General features: G+C 34.9%; 1 protein-coding gene across 1 annotated transcript in view; it reads right to left on the bottom strand.

Moving 5' to 3' along the window:
- Positions 1 to 10,597: 10,597 nt before the first annotated feature.
- Positions 10,598 to 23,358, bottom strand: part of CEP128 (centrosomal protein 128kDa) — a 99,414-nt gene continuing 86,653 nt past the window's right edge. The window contains 4 exon segments of the mRNA XM_009073994.1: positions 10,598 to 10,704; positions 15,148 to 15,256; positions 19,140 to 19,253; positions 20,010 to 20,087. Of these exon segments, the coding sequence (XP_009072242.1) occupies positions 10,598 to 10,704; positions 15,148 to 15,256; positions 19,140 to 19,253; positions 20,010 to 20,087 (408 nt within the window).

Below are 23,358 nucleotides of genomic sequence, written 5' to 3'. Positions count from 1 at the left end.
TTCAATCTTACTGACTTTAGTTTTGCAGGTAAAACTAGAACCCACATACCGACCTGTATTGGGTTTGCATGGCAAGGTTTTGGTAGCAGGAGTGCTATAGTCGTGGCTTCTGTGAGAAGCTGACAAACGTTTCCCCCATGTCCAATGGAGCCAACGCAGACGGCGCCGTGACAAACCCACTGCTGGCCAAGGCCAGCAACGGCAGTAAACCATCTGGAATAGCATAATTATGAAGAGGAAAAAAGTGGTGTGCGACAGCAGCTGGAAGAGAGGAGTGAGCATATGTGAAAGAAACAACTCTGCAGACATCAGGGTCAGTGAAAAACGTGGTCCAAGAAGGGAAAAATAAGTTTGTCGCAAAATAACTACATGTAAAAGACATGCAAAACCGCTTAACTCCAAAAGGCAAGGAAATATGTAATTGAGGAGAACGGAATTAGTAAAATAATTACAGGCTCTCGATGACTGATTTCTCAGGATATAAAGAAACTGTAGTTTGACCATCTCATCATGAGAAACCAGAATAAGGAAACTTCATTATATGGAAGGATGCAATACATTTTATTTTTGGTTATACTTTGTATTTTTAAATCGAATGCAAGGCTTTACTTTTCCATCATATGCTTTCATAGAAATTTAGCTGTGTGCAACTTCCCAGCAACAATGATTTTTGTTCCATTAAATACTATGATGGCTCAATTTCTGCCTGTTTAACTGCATCCCATTCCACTGACTCCAGTGGTGTCTTTTTTTTAAGGCAATAAAGAATTTATCCTGGAATCTGGACAAAGCACACACGGACAGACTCCACCCTGTGGGTGGACATGGTGAACCCTGCCTGACTTGTGCCTATAATGCAGGCATATGCATTATAGATATCTGGTTTCCTTTTTTTACTAAACAGAGGTCTAAGTAATACAGTCAGAAAAGTTCACTGCATTTGATGAAACCCTGCCTGTTTACTTTGGGGTGAGATGAAGGATGCCACAGATCCCAGGTACTCTGTTGACTAAAAAGGCAGATTCATCTAGATGGAAGCATGTGTTCTGTCCAAACCCAAGTACAGTCAGATGAATCTTGTTCACACTAAGAGGCTACAGGCACAACAGCCTGCCCCATTTAAGGATACCTCTGGAAACAGTCATTCATGGCCAATGTAAAGACCCACTCCTATTGTAATATTATAATATGTTGCCAGATTTTTTGTCCATAATGGTAAATAAATCTTTAACCTAATCTTAAACCTAAATGCTTTAAGCATACACTTTGGAAGAAAACTACTGATTCTCATATTGAAACTACCACCTTAGTTTTTAAACAAATTCTGTAGTAGAAGAAAGAGAACAAAAAAAAATCCAAGAGCATATTTTTGTTTCTAGAGGCAAATTAAAAAGAAAATTGGGCAACTTAAATCCACATCACACACCTATATTTCACAAAGCCAAAAAATATCAATTACATAAAACAGGTCTTTACAGAAGTGTTTTGGTGGTGTTAGGTAAATGAATACAGATGCTATGCATTGCTTGGAAAAATAATTTATTTTGTTATCTTACAAAACTTAAAACTTCTCATGTTACACTTGAAATTATGAGTACAGCCAGCAACTTTGATCCTGCAAAGCTACCATCTCCTGGGATGCAATAAGGACTTGTGACCTTGCCTTCACAAATAGTCCCAAATCAGCAGAAAGTAATGTAGCTTGATTTTTTTGTCACTTCCTCATTGGCTAACACTTTATATTCTAATTGCAGAAAGTAGGTACAAATGTTGATGTTAAATTAACATATGAACTTTCCTGGTAGAGCCTTAACCAAACCTAAACATACCTGCAGACTCCATGTCAGGCTATCAGTTTGCAGCAACATACAGCACAAAACACAACTTTCATATCCTTCATACTGCAATCATTTGACAAGATCTCAGCACATAGTAGTCTGATTGGTACTCAGGCTGTACACTGACATTTGATTCTGGCTTCATATTGGTATACATCAGGCACAGGCATTCTGAAGTCAATGCAGCCACTCAATAATAAAACTGGTGTGCGGGTGCGACACGAGTCACACATCATGTGTCTAACTGAGTACCTCAGACTTCACAGGTTGGTAAAGACTTGTGCATTGGAATAACATGGTAACAAGCTCAATCTTTTATACTTCTACAATGCATTGTTCCTAACCTGTAAGAAGTGTTCTGAAAATCCAAACTGCAGAATTAGTTTCACATGCATCCGTGTGATTTACAGGAAGTAATAGTCAAGCAGTAGTTTGGTTGGACTTGATCTAAAGGGTCTTTTCCAACCTAAATCATTCTATTATTCTGTATTTTTTTAATCCATTGCATAATTCTCAAGACAGTTATGCTGGGAGGTTTTCCTTCTTGAGGCTGGAAGATAATGGAAAAAATGGAGTGCAAACACTTTGTGAAGCAAAAATATCATAAGACAAAAAAGTCAAAATTGGTTTTATTTTGTGTTTTTTTGTCAAAAAGATGTCTAACAATAGTGCTGGTATTTAGATTTAAGATGTAATTTGCTTCTCCATACACACATATAAAAATTCCCATTTTGGGCATTATTAGATCAGTTGAAAAACTGATATGACACAAACCATTTATTTGTGAGCATGAAATACAATTGATACACCTTAACAGATGAACTCTCTCTCCTTGGAGATGGTTTCATTATTTTGAAAAAGCTATAGTATACCCCACATTAGAGTGGAACAAAGAGTAATATTTCTGAACTCTTGCAAATGTTTATATTGATATAATGTAAAAGTACAATGGTTTCATTATATAACTTTGATTTTGTCTTCTTGAAAAAAAAAGTACTCAAATCCCATTTCTCAGATTTTGAAAAATATCTGAAAAAGAAAAATGAGATAATGGCAAACTAAGCCAAATTTTTAGTTTGCTATTATTTTTATAAGAGCATGGATTTCCCAGTAAGTATTTGTAGCTCATCAGACCAACATGTATTGTATACTTGCAGTTCTCAAAAATGCAATGAAAAAGTAGGTTGAGAAAATATTTCTCTCCCTTTTTCTAAAGCTCAGCATGAAATTGTAACTCCATTGACTAGAGACAAGGCCTCTGCTAGCTTTCCTGCAGTCAGGATTTCCAGCCTCAAAAGGAGTAATTTTCTTATTGACCTTTAAAAGTTTTGCAGTGCATGAACACGTTTATATATGTCTATGTCTATACAAAAGAGATGTAATTATGTGAACAGGACTACACATGATGCCTATTAAAAGTCTGAACACACCTTTACGTTTCAGAAACCAAATTTGAAGGAAACTCCAATAGTTCTGGTTACTACAGCAATGTCAGCTTCAATATGTACCAGGAGCTGGACTCCCTGTTTAACTAGTGGTAAAGGTTTTACAAGGACTTTATGTCCAGAAATAATTTAGTGTTGAGGAGTTTCATTCCACTGTGCTTATCTCTATTACATTAAGCAATACAATACAGTTTAGAAGTATTAAACTGACCTTTCTTACTTCACACCAGCACAGAGACACTCCATATCAATGTCATTTGTTGAAATTCTGCAGATTCCTTAGGGTCACTTTACACTGTACAGCAGTGGCAATAGTTGACTGGGAAATATGATGTAATGTGTTCAGTGTGACACAGATGCCTGGGCAATCTTAGTTTTAGAATTTCTCCATCTAAATGCTAGTTCACGAGATTGATTTTGCTCCCATTTTAGAACACTACATGAAAAAACATGGTGTTTCATTCAATTAAATTAAAACAAAAGATCTGAAGGAAAATGACTCTTGTATCAACTAACCTAATTAGGAGTGCTTGTAATGAAGTATCAGAATTAGTTGGGTTTTTTAGCTGTGCCCAAATGTAATAGAAACTATTGGCATAAAATAGCAAAACATATTCCAGAACTCAAAAGTGACCACATATTTTCTTCTCATGATCTCCAAGGAAAAAACCAAACTAGAATATCAGCATTTTCTACTAAGCACATACTGAAATTTCAGCCCCAAAAGTGATTCTCCTTCAAAGCGACAGTGATACACTGAATTGACACTCTTACCTACATTCTAAAGATTTTTCTATTTGTCACTTTCTTCTGGTAATGTAATACCACAGCTGAAATTTGAGCATTGGATCTATTTGTTCAAATACACTGTACCATTCAGTACTCCTTCCATAGCACATCAGCTATCTCCAGTGGAATTATTTCAACTCTGCTATTCAGTGCACAGTGCACAACAGAATTTCCCAGAGTATGGAACATAGTTAAATCTAAATCAAAGCGAGCAAGTCTCACACATTAAGAGATGACATGAAGTGGGATTGATGTCTGTTGATTAATATATTCAGGAGCTTCAAAGATAGTATATACAAGGCTGTCACCCTAGTGCGGTTTAAGAAATTACTTGATTCTTGAAAAAAGAAGTGTTTGTTGTCTTTGAAACTTGATTTTTTCCATTTTCACAGAGATTTTTTGTCTAGCAAATAATTTACCTCACTTTTAAAAAACTTCGTGGATTAGAATGTCTTTAATTTGCAGACCTCTAATTGATCAATGGACAACATTCTAACGGATTCAGCTTCCATGGCTAGTGAGTCTCACTGCTCATGTAGCTCACACTGATGAAGGTTTCTGTGTTTTCTAACTTTAGGGCTGCACTGGAGACTGCTCCAGTGAAGACAAAACAAACAACTCCAAGGTTTCTGATGGACTTGTTGACATTCTGTTAGTCAAAACATGTAAAAAAAGGTTCTGCCAGCTACATAATGTCTTCCTGGTTGCAGCTGTTCGGATGAAATTGTGCTGTCAGTGCTGCACCCGGCAGTGAAAGTCTCAATTAAAATGGTGCACTCACTGAGCTTCACACACAAAATAGCTTATGCCACAGATGCAAACTGTTCTCTTGGCCAGCAGTAAAACACAGCTCATCTTCATCATTTTCCACACTAAGCACAAAAGTGTGTCACTGGTGGTTTCTGTGAAGAGCCTAATGCCAGAACATAAATCAGGCTGGCTTCCCAGTTCAATGCTTGTTTAACAATGTGACACAGAAACCAACGTTTGCAGAGTCATACCTTGTGATTGTCTTTAGCAAATTTCAGGATCACTTCTCAGAAATATTCTAGATGTCCTTGTGATTGTCTTTAGCAAATTTCAGTATCACTTCTCAGAAATATTTTAGATGCCAGCAACTGTTTATCATGAAGGTGATTTGATATTGACTCACTGAAGGAATATACTTTGTAGTATGAGTATTTTAGGTTCTAGACTAAACACTTAGGCAGATGTCCTAAATTAGTTGGAGCCTCATTTTTTGCCTGGAATCAATAATATTTCAGGGTTATTGCAACAAAGTCTATCCTTTACTATTTTCTTCTACAAACTGACAGTAGAATTAATGGTAGCATTTAGAAAATCTAGACAAATGTAGTAAGACACACTTACTATTGCCTGTGGGATAATCTTTAAAATTAGGTAACATGTCATCTAATGTTAGTCCATTTACTTAGTAGCTTTTATTTTAGCAAACAGAGTGGCAAAATTCATATGAAAAGAGATTATGGTGTAAGAAAGAACTCCCTTCAAAACTGATGTAATTCCATGGGCATGTCAACTACCAAAATTACTGATGTGGGGTAAGTGAAGAAATAATGGTATGTCTCCTGACATACTAGTGCACTGTAGATGGCAGATGAAGAAAGCAGTCTAAGATCAAAACAACTCTGGTCTGAAGACAGATGAAAATAACAGGCAACTCAGGAACAACTATTGTATGTATTCAAACAAAACACCTATTAAGGAACCATGTCCCTAAAAAAGATAGCAAAATTATCCTAAAAAAAATTTTATGCAGTTCTTGCATTTTAATGTAATACTTTAACAAAAACATGGTAACAGTCACGTTTCAAAAATATTTTGTTCCAAATAGCACCTAGTAGATTGATACATAAAATGACTAGAAATTTAAGAATATCACTGCATATGTTTACATTACTGATTTTGCCACCATTAAGGCAAGAGAAAACAAAATCTCGTTCTTTCACCCTGAGAAATGACAGATGTGCAACTTCAGCTTTAGAAACAGGAGAGCTATTGTTGTTAGGACAAATGATAAATATTGGATGTTGCTGGATTTTAACCACAGCAATCTCTTTCATTTTTGTTGTCAACATCCCCAGAGGCATTAGTTTACAGAATTTTGAAAGACTGCGGTTATCAGATTCTGCCCTGCTGTACTTTTGTATACAGCACCAAAATGCTCTTCAGATTTAAAATTGAATTTAGTTCTCTGCATAGAAAAGTTAAAAGGTTCATAGTCACAACAGCCTCGACATGCTTACAGTAAGGAGCTGAGTTGTGCTAGAGCAGAAAGTATTTTAGCATGTAAAAAAAAAAAATAAATTTATCCAGGATAGAATCTTATTGAGGGATTACTTTTATTTAGATGTAAATACCAGCTCTAGAGCAGTTTTTAAATTAAGGTACCAAGAATAAAATCGTTCTGAAATATTGATTTAATTATGAACTGCTTTCCATTCCTTCAACTACTAGTTTTCCTCTGCAACTGCTTCTAAATTCTACAATTAGATCAAAACCACAGCAATTTGCGTTATCTCCCCCTATACATGCATTTTTGACAAGGCTCTTTCCCCAGATACTGTCCTGCAGCTCACATTAACTTCAATATCAATTACTCCTGTTGAGTGAAGACAGGGTTCGGAGAGAGATAAGAATGTTACTAACACACTGCAAGCACAACGAGTTTAACACAGTTATGGTAAAATTCACCTGTAATAAGCAGCCTCACAGGAATTTATGAATAAATCTTTTTGTGTGTTGTCGATTTGAGAATGTATTCAGGTTGCATACTACTCATTTTTAGCCAGAAAAATGATACCAGCGTTACAAAAATACCTACTGCTTTACTTTTAGGGCAATACTAGTGTTTTCATTAATGAAAAACCATTCAGTCCTACACAGTGCACAACCTATACCTTGTAAGCCAGGAATGAACTGATATGCAGAATTTATAGGACATTAGAATATGTTGGCATTTTCATATATCGTCTTTATTTACTTTAGTGGAATAGCTAGTAAAAATGTGGCTGAGCTTTGAATATCCGAGGAGTCCTTTCACCATCACTGAAGACTGGCTTCCATCAAAAATTTGTGAAGTAAATATAAGAGAGGTGCTTTGTTTTACACTGTAACATTTTATTTTTTATCCTGGATTAAGTTTTATTTTGACATTCCTTCTTAGGATGACATAATTACATAATAAAAATAAATTATTTTGCCCATTTAGTAATATAATCTCAAAGTGATTAAGTACTCTCAAGTCTGCTGTAACATATTATGAAACTGAAGGGCATAAAATTTATAGCTTATTCATGTAACAACTATTTGATGTTGAACTACAGAGCCAGTGCATTTCTGAAAGCACAGTATTGAACTGCTGTATTTCAGGATAGCATTAAAAAAAAATAAGATGCCTGATATTAACTTGTTAAATCTGTATGTATTTAGTACATACATAAAAAGTTGTCTGATTTACAAAATGCTGAACAGAACAAACATACAAACCAATGGGATTTTTTGTTTGATACCATATTTTGTGATCATTGCAAACTACTGCTTTGGCCAAGAGTCGAGGAACAGGTCATTAAAGGGTTAAAAGATTTAAAAAAAAAAAAAAAAAAAAAAAAAAAAAAAAAAAATCTGGTTACCAGAAGGGACAGCAATTTTAAAGATCTGAAAAACACAAAAAGTTTTATTTAAAATTTATCTGCTTTTCTACTTTAAAAACTGAAACTGGTCAGAAGAGTAATATTTCAGGCCAATATGGAAAAAATATTTCTTAAACCACAAAGGGACAGTTGTACATAATGTCATGAATGGAACTTTAGCCTTCAGTAAAGAGGAAAGAAAATTCACTTTGTAATATGAATCTCTATCAAAGGTGGAAGAGAGACAAATATTACATGCTATCTAGACTTCCATGCCAAGAGGGTAAATTTAAGAAAGAATTTCCTGGCTTTGGAGTCCATAAGTCTACTCCGTAAAAATTCCTCTTTTTTTTTTTTTATGTGGTTTGACTTCTCTTCTGTTCTTCCAGCCCTTTCAGAAAATTTTATAAAAGGACATAAAACTCTGCTAAAGACCCAGTCACATGGCCAAAGGCAAATATACTAAGCACTAAGCATATTTAAAGTCTAGTTCTAATTTTGATTCAATACTTGATGTAATAGTGAGGGAGATCAGACGCCTTATCCTTAGTTTTCTAACACTATAAAGCATTAGTGATCCTGTTTTATGGAAACATACTTCAGGTTTCTGAGTTACAAGTGAAAAAAAATGTATAAATACATAAAATGGCAAAATTTTTTTAGAAATTCCTTAGGAAAAAGAGAGGACATAATTTTCCTCTGAGCTGAGACTCTTAAAGCCACATTCATTTATCAACGGGCACTTCACTCCAAAAATCATTTAGACTTCATTTAAACTTCAGTGGGTTGGACATATATTTATCCATCAGCAATCCATGCACCAGACCTCATTACAACATAAGGTGTTTTAAGAGCATGATTTTCTGTGATATATTTTAAAGTGACCTTTCTATATTTTGGCCATAGTTTGTAGGTACCATAAAGTCTACAAACTGGTTTCAGCAGACAAACTAGCTAAAATATTTTAAACACCATATTTCCAGCTCTGCTGTGATCTAATTTAAAAATACATTACAAATGTTGAATATACTTAAAGTAAGCTTAGTTTATGCTAACTGTGGCTTGAGCTAAACACTGCTTCATGACATCCAGACTCTTTGCACAGCATGTCCCAAAAGTTTTCTATTTGCCCTGCTTTCTCCAGAACAGAAGTTTTTTTGCTGTTTTTTTTTGTCCTGGTCTTACTGTTGAAATCATAAGAGATGGATGTGCCTGTTTTGCCTTCTTGACCTCCTGAATGAGCAGATGGGCCATAAGTCTGCAAAAAGCCAATTGCCAGCAAATGCCAAGGGCACATACACATAAAAAGGTAAAAAAAACCTTTTTAAACAAATTAGACTTTTTTTTAAATTTTAAGCAATTTAAGTGCATAGAAAATGAAAGGAGAATGAACTAAATTTTTTTCTCATTTCCACATCTGATTTTGATGTTCTCAGCAAGTTGTTCTGCTTGAAACAGGATGAATACAAAGGGATCATCAAGTAAGTGCACTGTCCACAGAACCCACTGAGACTACTGAGACTGCAGAACACTTCCTCAGAAAATTTAAAAAATAAAAATAAAAATAAAAAGGTCCTGTTTTGAGGTGGCACATGGTGACCTGTGAATTATGTCTTAGATAGGTGCAGTTCTAAAACAGCTTTCAATGCTGTTAATGTTGCTACAGTACTCTGCTAGATTTGGCAAAAATTTTAAGGCACATCAGTAGTGATTCAGCCAGCAGCACTCAAGAGGAGAATACAACAAGGACCACCAGAAACACTTGCATTTCTTTTGACAGCAGAAAATTCTTCTGTGATGTGCTGTTTGAGATGACTGTAATGCAAACTTGTATCCAATTTGTGCAGAATAGAGATATCTGAACAAATATAAATATGCAATATTGTATTTTGATAACATTTTCAAATCTGTATGACACATCTTCTCCACTAGAGAACAAAACAGAATAAATAAACAATCATTAAATGTTGTTATTAAAATTTTCACAGCCCTTCAACACTCTTAAAAGAGACAGGTGAGATTCCAGTGCTTTAAGGTGCCAATTTGTGCAGAATAGAGATATCTGAACAAATATAAATATGCAATATTGTATTTTGATAACATTTTCAAATCTGTATGACACATCTTCTCCACTAGAGAACAAAACAGAATAAATAAACAATCATTAAATGTTGTTATTAAAATTTTCACAGCCCTTCAACACTCTTAAAAGAGATAGGTGAGATTCCAGTGCTTTAAAGTCCCTTACCAGAGGCCCTCTGATAAAACTGTTCTGGCCAGAGGAATAATTCTAGACAGCTTATAACAGATACATGCTGAACCTGAAACCAAGATATGAATTTTCACTAACTTTGAGAAAATTTCATTTTATCACTGCATTCCTAAATGATTTTTGCAAACTGAAGAACCTAAAATGATAAATGTGTCTGCATAACACTGTATGACTCCTATAATAGTAGGTAATTTCTAAATATTTTTCCAGTATTAATAATGTTATTAAATATAATAAAGAGAAACAAGTGTCAGAGCAATTCCTGTACAAGGGTAAATAAGCTCAGAGCAAGAATTAATATCAGAGGTATTTCACTTCACAATATTGCAGGAATACAATAAATTTAGTCTAGGAGGACTGCAGAAACAAACACAAGAGAATAGCAAAATCCCAGAAAGCCTTTGGTATACAAGTCACATAAATTATCACAAGAGTTTATTAGGTTCACTCTTGGTCCTCTTTCATTTGAGTGTTTGGCAATTGCTGAATCATTAAGGGTGCATGACTCCTATAGTAGATGTAATTACTACTGTTCAAAACCAAAAAAAGAGTGGAATGGAATTTACCACAGAGAAAACTGGTGTGGTTTTGTAAAATGTTCTACTGCTTCCCTCTTTCTGCTCGCAGCTTCATTTCACTGACAGCAACATTAGTAGAATCTTCCTTGGGGGCACTTGTATCAAAAGGAACCATCCTTTTCTTAAGTGCTAGAAATAAGTCACACAAAAAAAGGCATTAAACACCTTCAGAGAAACACATACAGTCAGTTAGACTCCATGACCTTTAGAGGCCTTTTTGAACATAAACAATTCTATGATTCTCTGAATTTACTGATTGACCATCAGTGTTCATATAAAACATTTTTATTATACAATATCATAATATATGCAGCAATATGGTGTTAATAAATATTCAATATTCATAAGGCTATGAACTGAGAAACTGACTTATTTTTCTAGAGAAACTGCTTTTAATACTACAGAAGACATGTATGGCCAAGAGCTTTCTTATACAGAAGAAAAATAAATTGGTAATTTCACTGAGATGTATTTTGGAGTTACTTAACCAAAAATGCTGGAAAATTAACACAAAATAAACCACTCAAAAAAATTCTGAAGGAATATCTTTACCAATTGCAGGGACTAACATCAACAAGTGACACTGTACAGATGTTCTGATGATGCCACTGTGTATGTACCTTCACAGCAGGGTGTATATATAATGCTTATTTCTAAATACATTATATTGCATCAGAATCTAGACAATATAGATTGACAGAACATGTTATGATAAAAATGCTGGAGAAAAAATCCAAATATCCAAACATTTAACAAAAGGCAGAAATTAAGGGAAGAAAAGTGGATATCCGCTTATACCACATACCCTTCCTCTAACAGCCTTCCTCATATCACAGGCATGTAAGAAAACTGGTCTTCCTGATTGTAATAAATATCCTGAGCTCAATTTTTAATGATCCAGTTATATATTTAATCATTCAAAATTGAAGCACTATATAACCGTAAGTTATTTAATAAGGAGCAAGACTTCACAGTTTGATTAGGAAGAGTGAGATGTTATCACTTTCAGAAGGAGAATGAAATCACTGTGTTTGGGACATCAGTATTAAGTTCTCGGCATAAAGTTTTCAGTATTGGTCCAAAAGTATGCTACTGTATGCTGTTTCAGTGGTACCTCCTGTGGACAAAGTAAGGTGAAAAACCATAAAGGAAGTTCATTGCTAAGCTCAATCAATTTGCATTTTTCTAAGTGACGTTTCCAATCATTCCAGGTTCTTATGCTTGAGCAGCCTTAGAAGGTTTTGTTCTAGAATGGTGTCCCACAGCATAATGATGTTGCAATGTCTTTTTACTTTTAGTTACATTACTTATTTATAAATGCCAGTACAAACAGCCTTAAGAACTTATGAAAAAGTATACATAGAGGGATAAAGACATGCATCAGCACGTACTGCAGGAGTTAATTGTTATGACAGTAAAATCTACATTCAGGACAACTTGTTTTTATTCAACCATGATATCATTTATACCATGTTGACACAAGAGTATTGCATGTCACCAGAGCCAAAAGGTCAGAGAAGACTGTGATCCCAGCTACAGAAGTTGGGAAAACCGTGGCTATTTTCTTCTCTGTAAAGTCACAGCTTATGAAGCCCTGGAACATAAATTTCCAACAACAATAGAAAGCCTGTAAGACATATGGTTTCTGGGAAACCATCCAGATTAAAACCTCGAAGTGATGAAATGTACAAAGAGAAAGGCACGACTCAATTCACAAACCTAATGTAAAGCATGTGTAACTTTAGGGACCTTTGTAATCCAAATTTAAGGAAAATACAGTGGCCATTAAAAACAGTTTCTGAGGATTATTCTTTAGATAACAACTAGTAGTGACTTTTTGGACAAACCATTTTGGTCTGATAATAACCACGCAAACCTGCAATACTGCAAACCAGGACTAAAGAATGTTTCCTTGAATAAGTTATTTTCTCAGTTAAACTTTTTCCTTTGTAAGAAAATGGGTATAGAAATAAAGGCATGTTCCCACAGCATCTGTAAAGCAGTTTGTAATGGAAAAGCTGTTATAACTGCAGAAATTGCACCAGAAACGAAACAGAATGTAAACATTATTTACTTTTCCTTTTAATTGCTGCATTGGCAACTTTTAGGAAATATATACATGGAAGCAGATTATTATTCCCTTATTTATTTGCTCATACTATATGTCCTTTCTTCAACCAATCTTAAACTTAAATCCCAGGATCCCCCACACATAAATTAAATCATACTGCAGAAATTGCACCAGAAACGAAACAGAATGTAAACATTATTTACTTTTCCTTTTAATTGCTGCATTGGCAACTTTTAGGAAATATATACATGGAAGCAGATTATTATTCCCTTATTTATTTGCTCATACTATATGTCCTTTCTTCAACCAATCTTAAACTTAAATCCCAGGATCCCCCACACATAAATTAAATCATATCTGCTCTCAACTTAAATCCCAGGATCCCCCACACATTAATTAAATCATATCAAACAGGTCTGCTCTCCTTCTTGATGCTCTCTACAAGTCCTAAGAGACCCACATTGGGAAGGAAGCTTCTCGTAATACTTATTGACTCCATAGTCTGAAAGGTTGCATGAATTTAGGAGAGATGAAGAGGGGAAACATTAAATCACAAAGGCTTACAAACTGCTCCAAAAGGTAAATGAAAAATACCCAAGTCCATTCTTCTGTTTCTGAAGATGTAAGGAGACAACTAATCATAGAAAATAGATGATGACATTTATAGGTAGATTTATTAAAAGCTACAAGAGGTCTGGGAGCAAAGATCTCAAATTATACTTCACTGTCAAAGTCTCTAATTATAACTAATGAATATCATTACTGAAATTAAAAGTTCATGGTGTTTATGTGACTATCATGACTGAAGTAGCTGACTTTATAAGTTACCAACCACTGGAAAATCTCCCTAATGTTAATACCACCGCAAAAGTTCCACTGTCCTCAAGAACTACAGCAACAAGTTCAAAATACACACTGACTGGTGGACTGCCATAAGCACTAAGTAGTGAATGCCATTAGGTTCAGCATAAAGTATCAGTCAGTCACTAACCAAAGTCTAGAGAGTCATCCACACACCTTACTGACATAGGCACTAAGTAGTGAATCACTACTGTCTTTCACTCGTCTTTTTTTTTTTTATCTCCAGAAAGCTCAGTGCTTAGTACTGGTAAAAAAGCCAGAGAGTAAACACCCAGAACTGTTTCATCAGATTGGTATTCAGATCACGTGGATCATATTTCTCTTACAACTGCCTAAAATTTATTAAAAAGTACTAAAGCAGCAGAGTCTTAGCATGTTCAATTAAGGTTAAGCAACTAAAGGTATTGTAACACTTTAGGAACATTTATGCTGCATCTTTAAATTTCAGTAAGTTTTTTGCAGTGGAATAACTTTTGGAATTTTTGAGACTGGGAGACTGCTGGAGGTCATCTAGTCCAACTTGCCTGCAAAGTATGGGTTACTTTTTTTCTATACCCAGAACAGACTGAGCTATACTTTCATTTGCAAGACTTTGATAGAGATGAGGTTAGGGAAAATGGAAAACACAACTCTGAGTCAGAGTAAAATGTTCCTGAAGTATAGATAAGATGGAGGCATTTGTTCTTATGCTTTATTCCCATCATTGTTACTCAGCATACTCTGCAAAAGATACTAATCACAACCCACAGATTCTCAAAGGAAAAGAAACCAATTACCTTTAATCTCATCAGGTCAACTCAGGATTTACTGGTGAGCAGTAACATACTGCAGCACTCATTCTAAGATGCAGCGGTTTCAAAGTGCAACGAAGCCTGAAATAGGACTTCCCATTACATATCATTCAGCTAACTGAATAGGTTCCCAGTACACAGACTAGCTATATTGAAAAAAACCGTAAGGTGATACTGTTCTGAAAAGTATTCCAATATCCATGTACTGATATGCTCAAAAGTCCCCTTAAAAACCTTATCTTTTAAAGTTAATTTTGACACTCATGCAAAGATGTGCCTGTCCCAGATCAAGACCTAACATGACCTATCTTTTATTGAGCAGTTTCTAGCTGTATCAGAAATCCCATGACTTTGCATGACCAAAAGTTGTGCAAGCACTAGAGGACAGAAAGAACAGTTAAAAAACACCATTGAAGTGGAAGAAGAATTAGTGAATTCAACTTTCACTGCGAAAATGCTACAGAAGCATGAGACTAACTGGTACAAATGAAAGATCTGGGAAAGAATCCATGGTTGAGGACATCTCTCTGGATCCTGAAAAGATACACAGTTTACACAGGCATGATTAATCATGCAGAGATTTAGAATCCAAGTGCAGTCCTTTTCTTTGGCATGGGTTTGGATGACAAACAGAATATATTATATGTCACAGTTAAAAATACCCAAACAACTATCAGTGGGATGTAATGAAGTACTTCCTAGGTAAAGGCATCCATCCAGTATCCAAAGCTAAACAGAGATGGATGCTTAAAATGGTTCTAGCATTTCTTTACTCTCTCAAGTAAAAAAAAAAACTTATAAGAGAGGAATACGTAACTTTTATATTTTTTTCTGTGATATAATACTTACAACCCGAATCTGAGGGCAGAGGGCTGGACAAAAAGCTGTTTTGTGTTTGCCAGTTAGAAGAGTGAGCAGCCACTTCGATATCAGAAATTTCAGCATCCATTTTCCCATCCTATGGGAGCCAAATAAAAACAATTTTATCTGTTACTATCAAGCAGCTGTAAATGTTAACAATAAAAACATACAGTAGCACACATACAGGCACATCCTGCGATTTCACGCAGAAAATACTGATTTTTAATTCTCACAATTCTCAATAATGTAGTTAGGTTCAAATTAATTTGCTTATGAATTTCATTGCCATTTCATAACTACAAAATATCTGAAAAAAACTGCTTTGCCTTGCTTGAGAAAAGCACTGGCAGCCTTGCAAGTTTTTGCCACTATAGTAAGTTGTGAAAATGCTCTCTTTCCTGTTCACATCACATCCACAGTTAGAACAAATCATAGTGGCAAGGCAAACATCAAGGAATGATGAATTCCTCATGAATGAATGGTCCATATTAATTCACTGAAGTTCCACAACTAAGTAGTAATAAATATTAAATCTATTTTACCTGCCACTGAGGAAACTCAAACATCATTGATTTCTCATATCTATTTTACCTGCCACTGAGGAAACTCGAACGTCATTGATTTCTCATGTCAAAATACCTGAAGGTGATTTTTTTATTTTTTGTTAAACCATTAAATAAAGTCTGAAGTACAGTGTTACTACTTAAGGCTAAACCCATATAGCATAGCTTTTGGTAAGGAAAGTCATTTGATCTAGAAGCTAAAAAGAGAAGATATTATTAAAAGGTTATTTAAACAAAAATTCCCAAAAATCTCTATTAGCTCTGTAGCAAGCAGTCCCCAGTTACAATACCAACCAAAAAAAAAAACAAACAAAAAAGCTTAGCTGGTATCCAAATTACTCAGTTTCTTGAAGTAAGAAGAGCTAATAATGCACAAATGCATCAGTTCATAAAACACTCAATTTTGCTACTGAATTCTTATCACAAACAGCCTCAGAGAATTTAGTTAAGACATCTTGCAATTTATCATTCATGCTGATGCTAAGATTTTAAATCTGAACAGAAAACAAAATAAAATTCAACATTAATAATTTAGAGATACAATGAGCTTTTGTTCCATCACTGAAGGATTTACTCCTATTAAGACTAATGGGAATTATACATATTAATCCCCTTATGTACAGATGAGAGACGTAATACCTGAAGTGTTCATAGCACAATAACAACTTTTAAAGAATAAAAAAAGTTTTTGTCTTTCCATTCTGCTTCCAGAAACACTATCTTAGACCAGAGCTTTTAAACAAGCAAGGTGCTTCTGCCAGTATCTGAAATACAAAATAGCTTTCTCTTAAAATTTCAACTTACAGAATGTGCCTTTTCTTAGGTCCTTCACTGACATTTACATCTGTATGTTGTGTTTGACTAGACGGTCTATGGCAGGGAAATGGTGCCAAAATATTTATATCTCTCCATCATAGCATTTATCCTTAGTTTTCCTCTAGCGTACTGGTTTGATTTTGTTTCAGTTGGAACTCTATTATTTATTTTATTTTATTTTATTTTAATATGTTATTTTCACATTTTTACCTCCTCAATCTCTTCTTTATCTACTACCACTTGGCTCTTTCTTAGTTGAAAAATCAAGACTGTTGTACCTTTTGATATTGTTAGCCTCTGGGCTCCTTTTATTATTGGGAATCTTACATTTTAACATATAAATAGTAATTATGATTTTCCTGGGTTTCTAAGCAACAGGTATTTTACAGGCATCTCACAAGACTACAGAAGAATAGGAAGATTGAGTGGGGAGAAATGAAATAATAAGAAAGAAAGAAAAATAACTGCTTTTAAGGAAACATTCAACTTTGGTTGTGCCTTTGGCTGGAATACAGCATCAGATAATGCCTGTCTGAGATTAATGCTGGCAAGCAAGCTGAAAGAAGTCCATGATAGGAAAGGCTAGAAAGAAGATCATAACAGAGGAGAAAAAATTACTTGTGGAATTAATCTATCTAAAATGGTCAATGTAAAAAATTTTATGAAAACTCCCTTCTTTAAAACATGCATCTTCTTATCACCTACTAAATATCTGTCTACTTTGTACAGCAGAAGGACTATGGTGCATACAGAGCATGAATCTAAACTATCAGAAAGAATGAACTTTGATGTCCTCAAGCCTATGCTCTTCCAGCAAACAATTTTAGAGTCCCAATTGACAAATAGCAAAAATTTTAAAAAAACTTTAAACAACAATGTATTTGAGTTAGTTCCAAAGGAGGATAAGAAAGGTGAGCATTAAAAAGTGGGGTTTTTTTTAGTCTAAGCTAGCTTGATTACTGAAATCAGATTAGCACCCGTCTGTTATTTGGTTTTGAACATTCTGTTCTATTTCCAACAGCCGTGACAGCAAAGACTACTGCATGTCATGCAAAAACCCAATTAGGCCTGACTAATGGAAGCCATTAAATGCTCTCTGTTGTCTAAAGAAAGAGGAAATATTGTTTTGGAATCAGCTTTATATGGGATTCTGAATATACAGTTTAAATCACACCAGCTCAGTAAATTCAGTGAGCTTAGTGCAATATTATGTTCTACCATCAGCTGACTGCATTCCACTTAGCTTCTCAATGTTTCCCAAATTTCAATGGCTACCGATTTAGTAACTCTTGTGTGGAGGCAAGATAAATTCAAGAAGCTGAAGATTATCATCAGCAACAAACTGAATGTGTCCTATTCCTTCCTTTTAATGCTCTCTTACAGAAAAGCAAGGTGACTTTTTCAAGCAGCTTAATACCTTTTCACACCAACTTACTAAGCTAAAATATTCTATATTTATTTTACCTTTTCCTCTTTTTAATAGACATACTGGTAAGTATGTCCTCATTTTACACAAGGAGGACCACTACAGACAAAGTGAGGAACACAAACATCTTTTGGTTTTGATGCAGTGTGTGATCCTAGTGATCACACTCACTGAGCTCAACTGATTACAGACATAGGTATGATTCATTGCCAAAGACTCTGATTTGATTGGAATAAGTAGCAGAAATGCTAGTATGATTCTTCAGTTCTGATCACTTATTTCAGTCATGTCCATAAGAAATGGTAACTCTGCTGAAGCAAGCTGCTATCACAATGGCATGCAGCAAAGAGTGATACAACAATGACCAAGCTAATAAGAAGAGAATGAATGCATGTTAACAGTTGGAAAGGTGAACTGATTGCAGACAATGTTTCTAAACAAGAGCACTGAATTGTATTGCAGGGAGTTAGTTACTCATGCTTAGCCCTCCTATCTGGCCACTGTGTGACCTTTAGCAAATCACTTCCCTTCTGTTTGCCTGGATTTTGTTCAACAGAATCATAGAATTTAAGGGTTTGAATGGACCTTACAGATCATCTAGTCCCAACCCCCCTGCCATGGGCAGGGACACCTCCTCACTAGATCAGGTTGCACAAGGCCTCACCCAACCTGGTTTTGAACACCACCGGGTTGGGGCAGCTACCACGTCCCTGATTTATGTATGAAAGAGACATCACATAGAATCGCTTGTATAGAATGCAGAGATCAACTGCTGAAAAATTGCTATGTGATCTACAAATTAAACATCTTTTTCATGTCGATCTTTTACTTGAAAGAACGAGAAAATTGAATAAACAAAAAAATTTTGGTAGACAGCCATTTGACAAAGCAGGTAAACACTTCTGAGTAGTAAGACACTTTACGACACTTTTCTGTGAAATTTTAAAGACTTTTGGAAAATATCCATGGCACTTTACAATGAAGGCAACACTTCTACCATCAAATTTCGTTCCATGCCAATATAACTGCCATGCCATCAGACATGGCAGCTCTATTAAACAGAAACATTCATGTGTGATGTTAGCCTATTTGCACTAAGAGTTAATATACACCAAATAAGCTTATGCTGCTGATTGAAAGCAATTGGGACACAAAAGTGGAGTACACACACGTACCTTGAATTGCTGAACTCTCAGCTTTGAATCTTCCAGCCGTTGCTGTAAAGAACTCACTATCTCTTTATACTTCAAATACGTTTCCTCAATCATCTCTCTTCGGCAATGGAACTCCTAGAAATGCGTGGAAAGATCTAAATTATTTCATAACGTGAAAAGCAGTTAAAAAATGTCATCTGGCTATTGTAAACACAGGTATCAGCAAGGATTTGCAACACAGCAAGAATGAATTAAGTACTAACTTTCAGAGGCTGAAATACAGGGTTCGTACGAAAGCAAACATGGAGAGTAACAATGGTACAGTGTTTTAGTCACTTAGCCACTGAAGTTCTAATTTGAGGCTTATCAGTCTTGACAATATGTCACCACTACTGTCAATATGCCCCACTGTGTCCAAACATACCTTGATTCAATGGTGATACTGGGAAAATAAGTGACAATTATTTTCATTATGTCAAAACAAAACAAAAAGCTGTAAAGATCATCTTCTTCACTCATTATGTTAAATGTTGAAATAATTGGCATAATGTATTCAATTACAAAATTGTCATTCTTTGACAAGTAATATCAAAATTTATCACTCAATACAAATATTCTGAACCAGTACCTAGCACATGACCTACTACGACCAGTTATCAAGATTTTCTTACACTATGGAACACCTCAGCAGTGTTACTAATTAGAACTAAACTTATAAACTCAAAAAAATCCATATAAACATGAAAATAAATTTCTGTGCTTTTCTCAATATAATATGTACATATGCAATCATAAATATCTTATTAAACAATTTATCTGTACATTTAGAGAGAATATTAATAACCAAAATATTTTAGAACTACTGAAAGAGTCAAATGAAATCTTTCTCACTCTGGTATCTTTGAAATCTTCTAATAGGCGCAGTTTTTCGGGAACAGACTCCAGATGGCCTAAAGCTGCTCGAGTACTCTAAAGAACAGAACACAAGTTAAAACATAAAAAATTAATCAATTCTTTCAGCCATCTCAAATATCAAAAACCTATTCTATCTAAGGAAACAGGTGAACAGGAAATGGATTGTGAAGGAAAAGGGACAAATTAAAACACATAGTACAGTCTCCTTAATTTGAATCATCATAATTAATTAACAGTTTATTGAGCAGAACAATACTTATTTACAATTTTGGTGTTTGTGTAGCCTTCAGAATGAAATTTTCTTCTATTACATTTCAGAGAGTGATGTACATTTAACACAGTAAAAACATCTTTTTTTTTTTCTCCAAATACAAATATATGCAATTAGCACTTAGCTAAAAATAGAATAATCACACTTCCTATTTTTGGTTTAGACATATGGTATGTACTGCTAAGAATTGAATTACCACTCTAGGGAGTGTTAGGGTTGGACTCCACAAGAAGATTTCACATCCACACCCATAACACAAAAAAATCTAGCCTGTTGCAAGCTGCAAAGAACTGAAGAAAATAAATATCATGGTTTTGTGCACAGATGAAGTTGGTTGGTGGTGTGTAAAGAGGAGTCATGCCCCATAAGCCAGATGCCTCTGCAGCTTCTCAAAGGCTGCCCTTCTATTATTTGCTGAAGAGCAAGTAAAACCAGTACCATCTGTACTTTCTGAACAACAGTTTGAATTTCCTCCACAGTTGTGTAAATAACACTTCTTTGAATAAGGTTCTGCTAACCTGGTAGTCAATCTACCAATGATGGGCTTCATTAGCCATATTACTGCCTTCGTACTTTAAAGCAAAAATCTTAACAAATAACAAATAAAATTCATCAATCCTGAAGTCAAATATCATTATGCTGTAAAGTCTGAGCTACCTTGCCTTTAACTACAAAAGTTCCATTACTAGTCTTGAAAAGTCTCAATCTGACCAACATGAAAAACATCCCATTTAGATACCAGACTTAAGACCCAAAGAGACTAAAACTTTCAGTCACAACAGGATAAGAAAAATCAATAGGAACCTCTCACCACAAGTGCAATCTACTCCAAAAAGATGTAGAGGGGGAGTGAGGAGTGGAGAGCCAGAAATGAACAGAGTAAGCTAAGTGCAGACACACCATCAGTTTATAAGCAATAATGTCTGCCTTGCTGTCAGTTCCAAACATTCAGTTTTTAAGATTGCAAAAAATATTCTTCTAATAACAAACATAGGTCAAGTTTTATAATTAATGGGATTCATTTGCATCTCACTGGACTGAGCTCGTAACCAATATTCAGTCCCAATAAACAAAATTAGGTAGAGGCTGTGAGACTAGTTCTTCTGTTTCTGTAATTATATGTATGCAAAAATATTTTGTATGTAGAAATATTTCTCTATTTCCTGTAGTTAGAAAAAAATTGTACTGACAGTTAATATGGTGCCAATATTAGGACCTATTTCTATAAAATGACCATATGGTTAAATCAGTTTTTCAAATATTTGGGTGAGGTTTTTTCCTTCTGAGATGAGTAAGTTTCAAACAATATCTTCCATTTTCTAGGAATAAATGTCTACCCTTAGATTGTATGCTTAGATTAAAAATGGCTCTCCTATCTCACTGTTACATTCTGCAGTAGGGATGCAAAATGCAATAGGTGAGAAATATATGGGAATTCCCAAATCTGGACCTTTTCCCACGGAAAATTTCTACTCTTCACATGGTGCAGAAGAGAACAAGTACATGTTGCAGTCAAGAGTGCTAGAACAATAGCTACTCCATTATCCAGGGATTTTATAAGAACCATAGAATGGTAAGGGTTTGGAATGGACCTTGAAGATCATCTAGTCCCAACTCCTCCTGCCATGGACAGGGCCACCTCCCACTAGACCAGGTTTCCCAAGACCTTATTCAACCTATCTTTGAACACTGCCAGGGTTGGGGCATCCACAACCTCCCAGGGCAACCTGTGCCAGTGTCTTATTTTACCCTGACAGTAAAAAACATCTTCCTAATAGCTAATAGAAATTTTCCCTCTTTCAATTTATACCCATTTCTCCTTGTCCTACTACTATGGTTCTTAATGAAAAGTTCCTCTCTGGCTTCCCTGTAGGACCCTTCAGGTACTGGAAGGTTGCTATGAGAGTTGGATGAATTGTTGCTTCAAGAACAACAGAAAGCATAAGCCACCTACAGAATGGGGTAAAAGGGCTGACCAGCAAAGAAGAATATTTTAGATTTTAAGAAGTACAGAAATAACTGTCTAATGCAAAACAGAGTAAAAGATTCTTGAGTCATTTAGTGAAAAACAGTAAATAGAAATGAGACAAAATAAGGTGGCAATAGTTTAGGTAAGAACACAAACCAAAATGAGTATTTTTGCTTTTTTTATACTAACACATGAATTTAAGTAGATTTTAAAAATTTACAGGAATTACACAAGGCTAACTATATGAAGTTATGCCTGAAAAACAGGCAAATCACTTCCTGAAATGGGCAGAACTCAGGATGTCCAGTACAAAGAAGTCCCTAATGCAATGTTGAATACTGCCCATGGCAAATGTTGGAAAACACCCAAAAGGGCAGAAAGGTGCACAATTCTCCTGATTTGCAGTGGCTAAAGTATGGCAAATCAGTTTTGCAAAATTCAAAGCTGGATTTATTAAAAGTTACCTCTAACAAGAAAATAACTTTTTTCTTTTCTCACTTGCTGCAAGGGAAAGGAAGTTCAGTGGATTTCACACTTACTAGCTGTGTTTGGACCAAAGCTACAATTTATTCTATTATTTTCATAAAAAGTCATATATTTAAATGTGCAACTTAATTGGCAATCAGGTTTTTTTACTTGAAAAATTCACCTAAGACATGATAAGGAGAAAAAATTACTTTTCCTGCAGTATACATGGTTCTTTACCAGAAAATAATTGCAGAAACTACAGTTATATAATAATAATAAATATGTAAAATGGATTATTTTTCATAGTTCTGGACACAATCAGGCAGGAGGCCTACATATTGAATTTAAAGTGTTTTTCACAGATTATAGTGTAGAAATATTTTTATAGCTATAAAATAGATTCCTTTTTCTTTTAAATTTTCAAAGCTACTAATCATCCCCACTTGGAAGTAAAATTGCCTAGAGGTATGTATCAGTCTCTAATGTTTCCCTCTTAAAAGAATCAGTCATTTCACTTTTACCACAGTAAAGCAGTATTCATTCATATTTCATGCTTCTTTTACAATGTAAACGGATATAAGGAAGATGCTCATGTTCTGTTCTTCCAAAGTGTCTCC

Source organism: Acanthisitta chloris, unplaced genomic scaffold, assembly GCF_000695815.1.
Source record: "Acanthisitta chloris isolate BGI_N310 unplaced genomic scaffold, ASM69581v1 scaffold15724, whole genome shotgun sequence".
Lineage (NCBI taxonomy): Eukaryota > Metazoa > Chordata > Aves > Passeriformes > Acanthisittidae > Acanthisitta > Acanthisitta chloris.
This window is presented reverse-complemented; position numbering and strand designations above follow the sequence as displayed.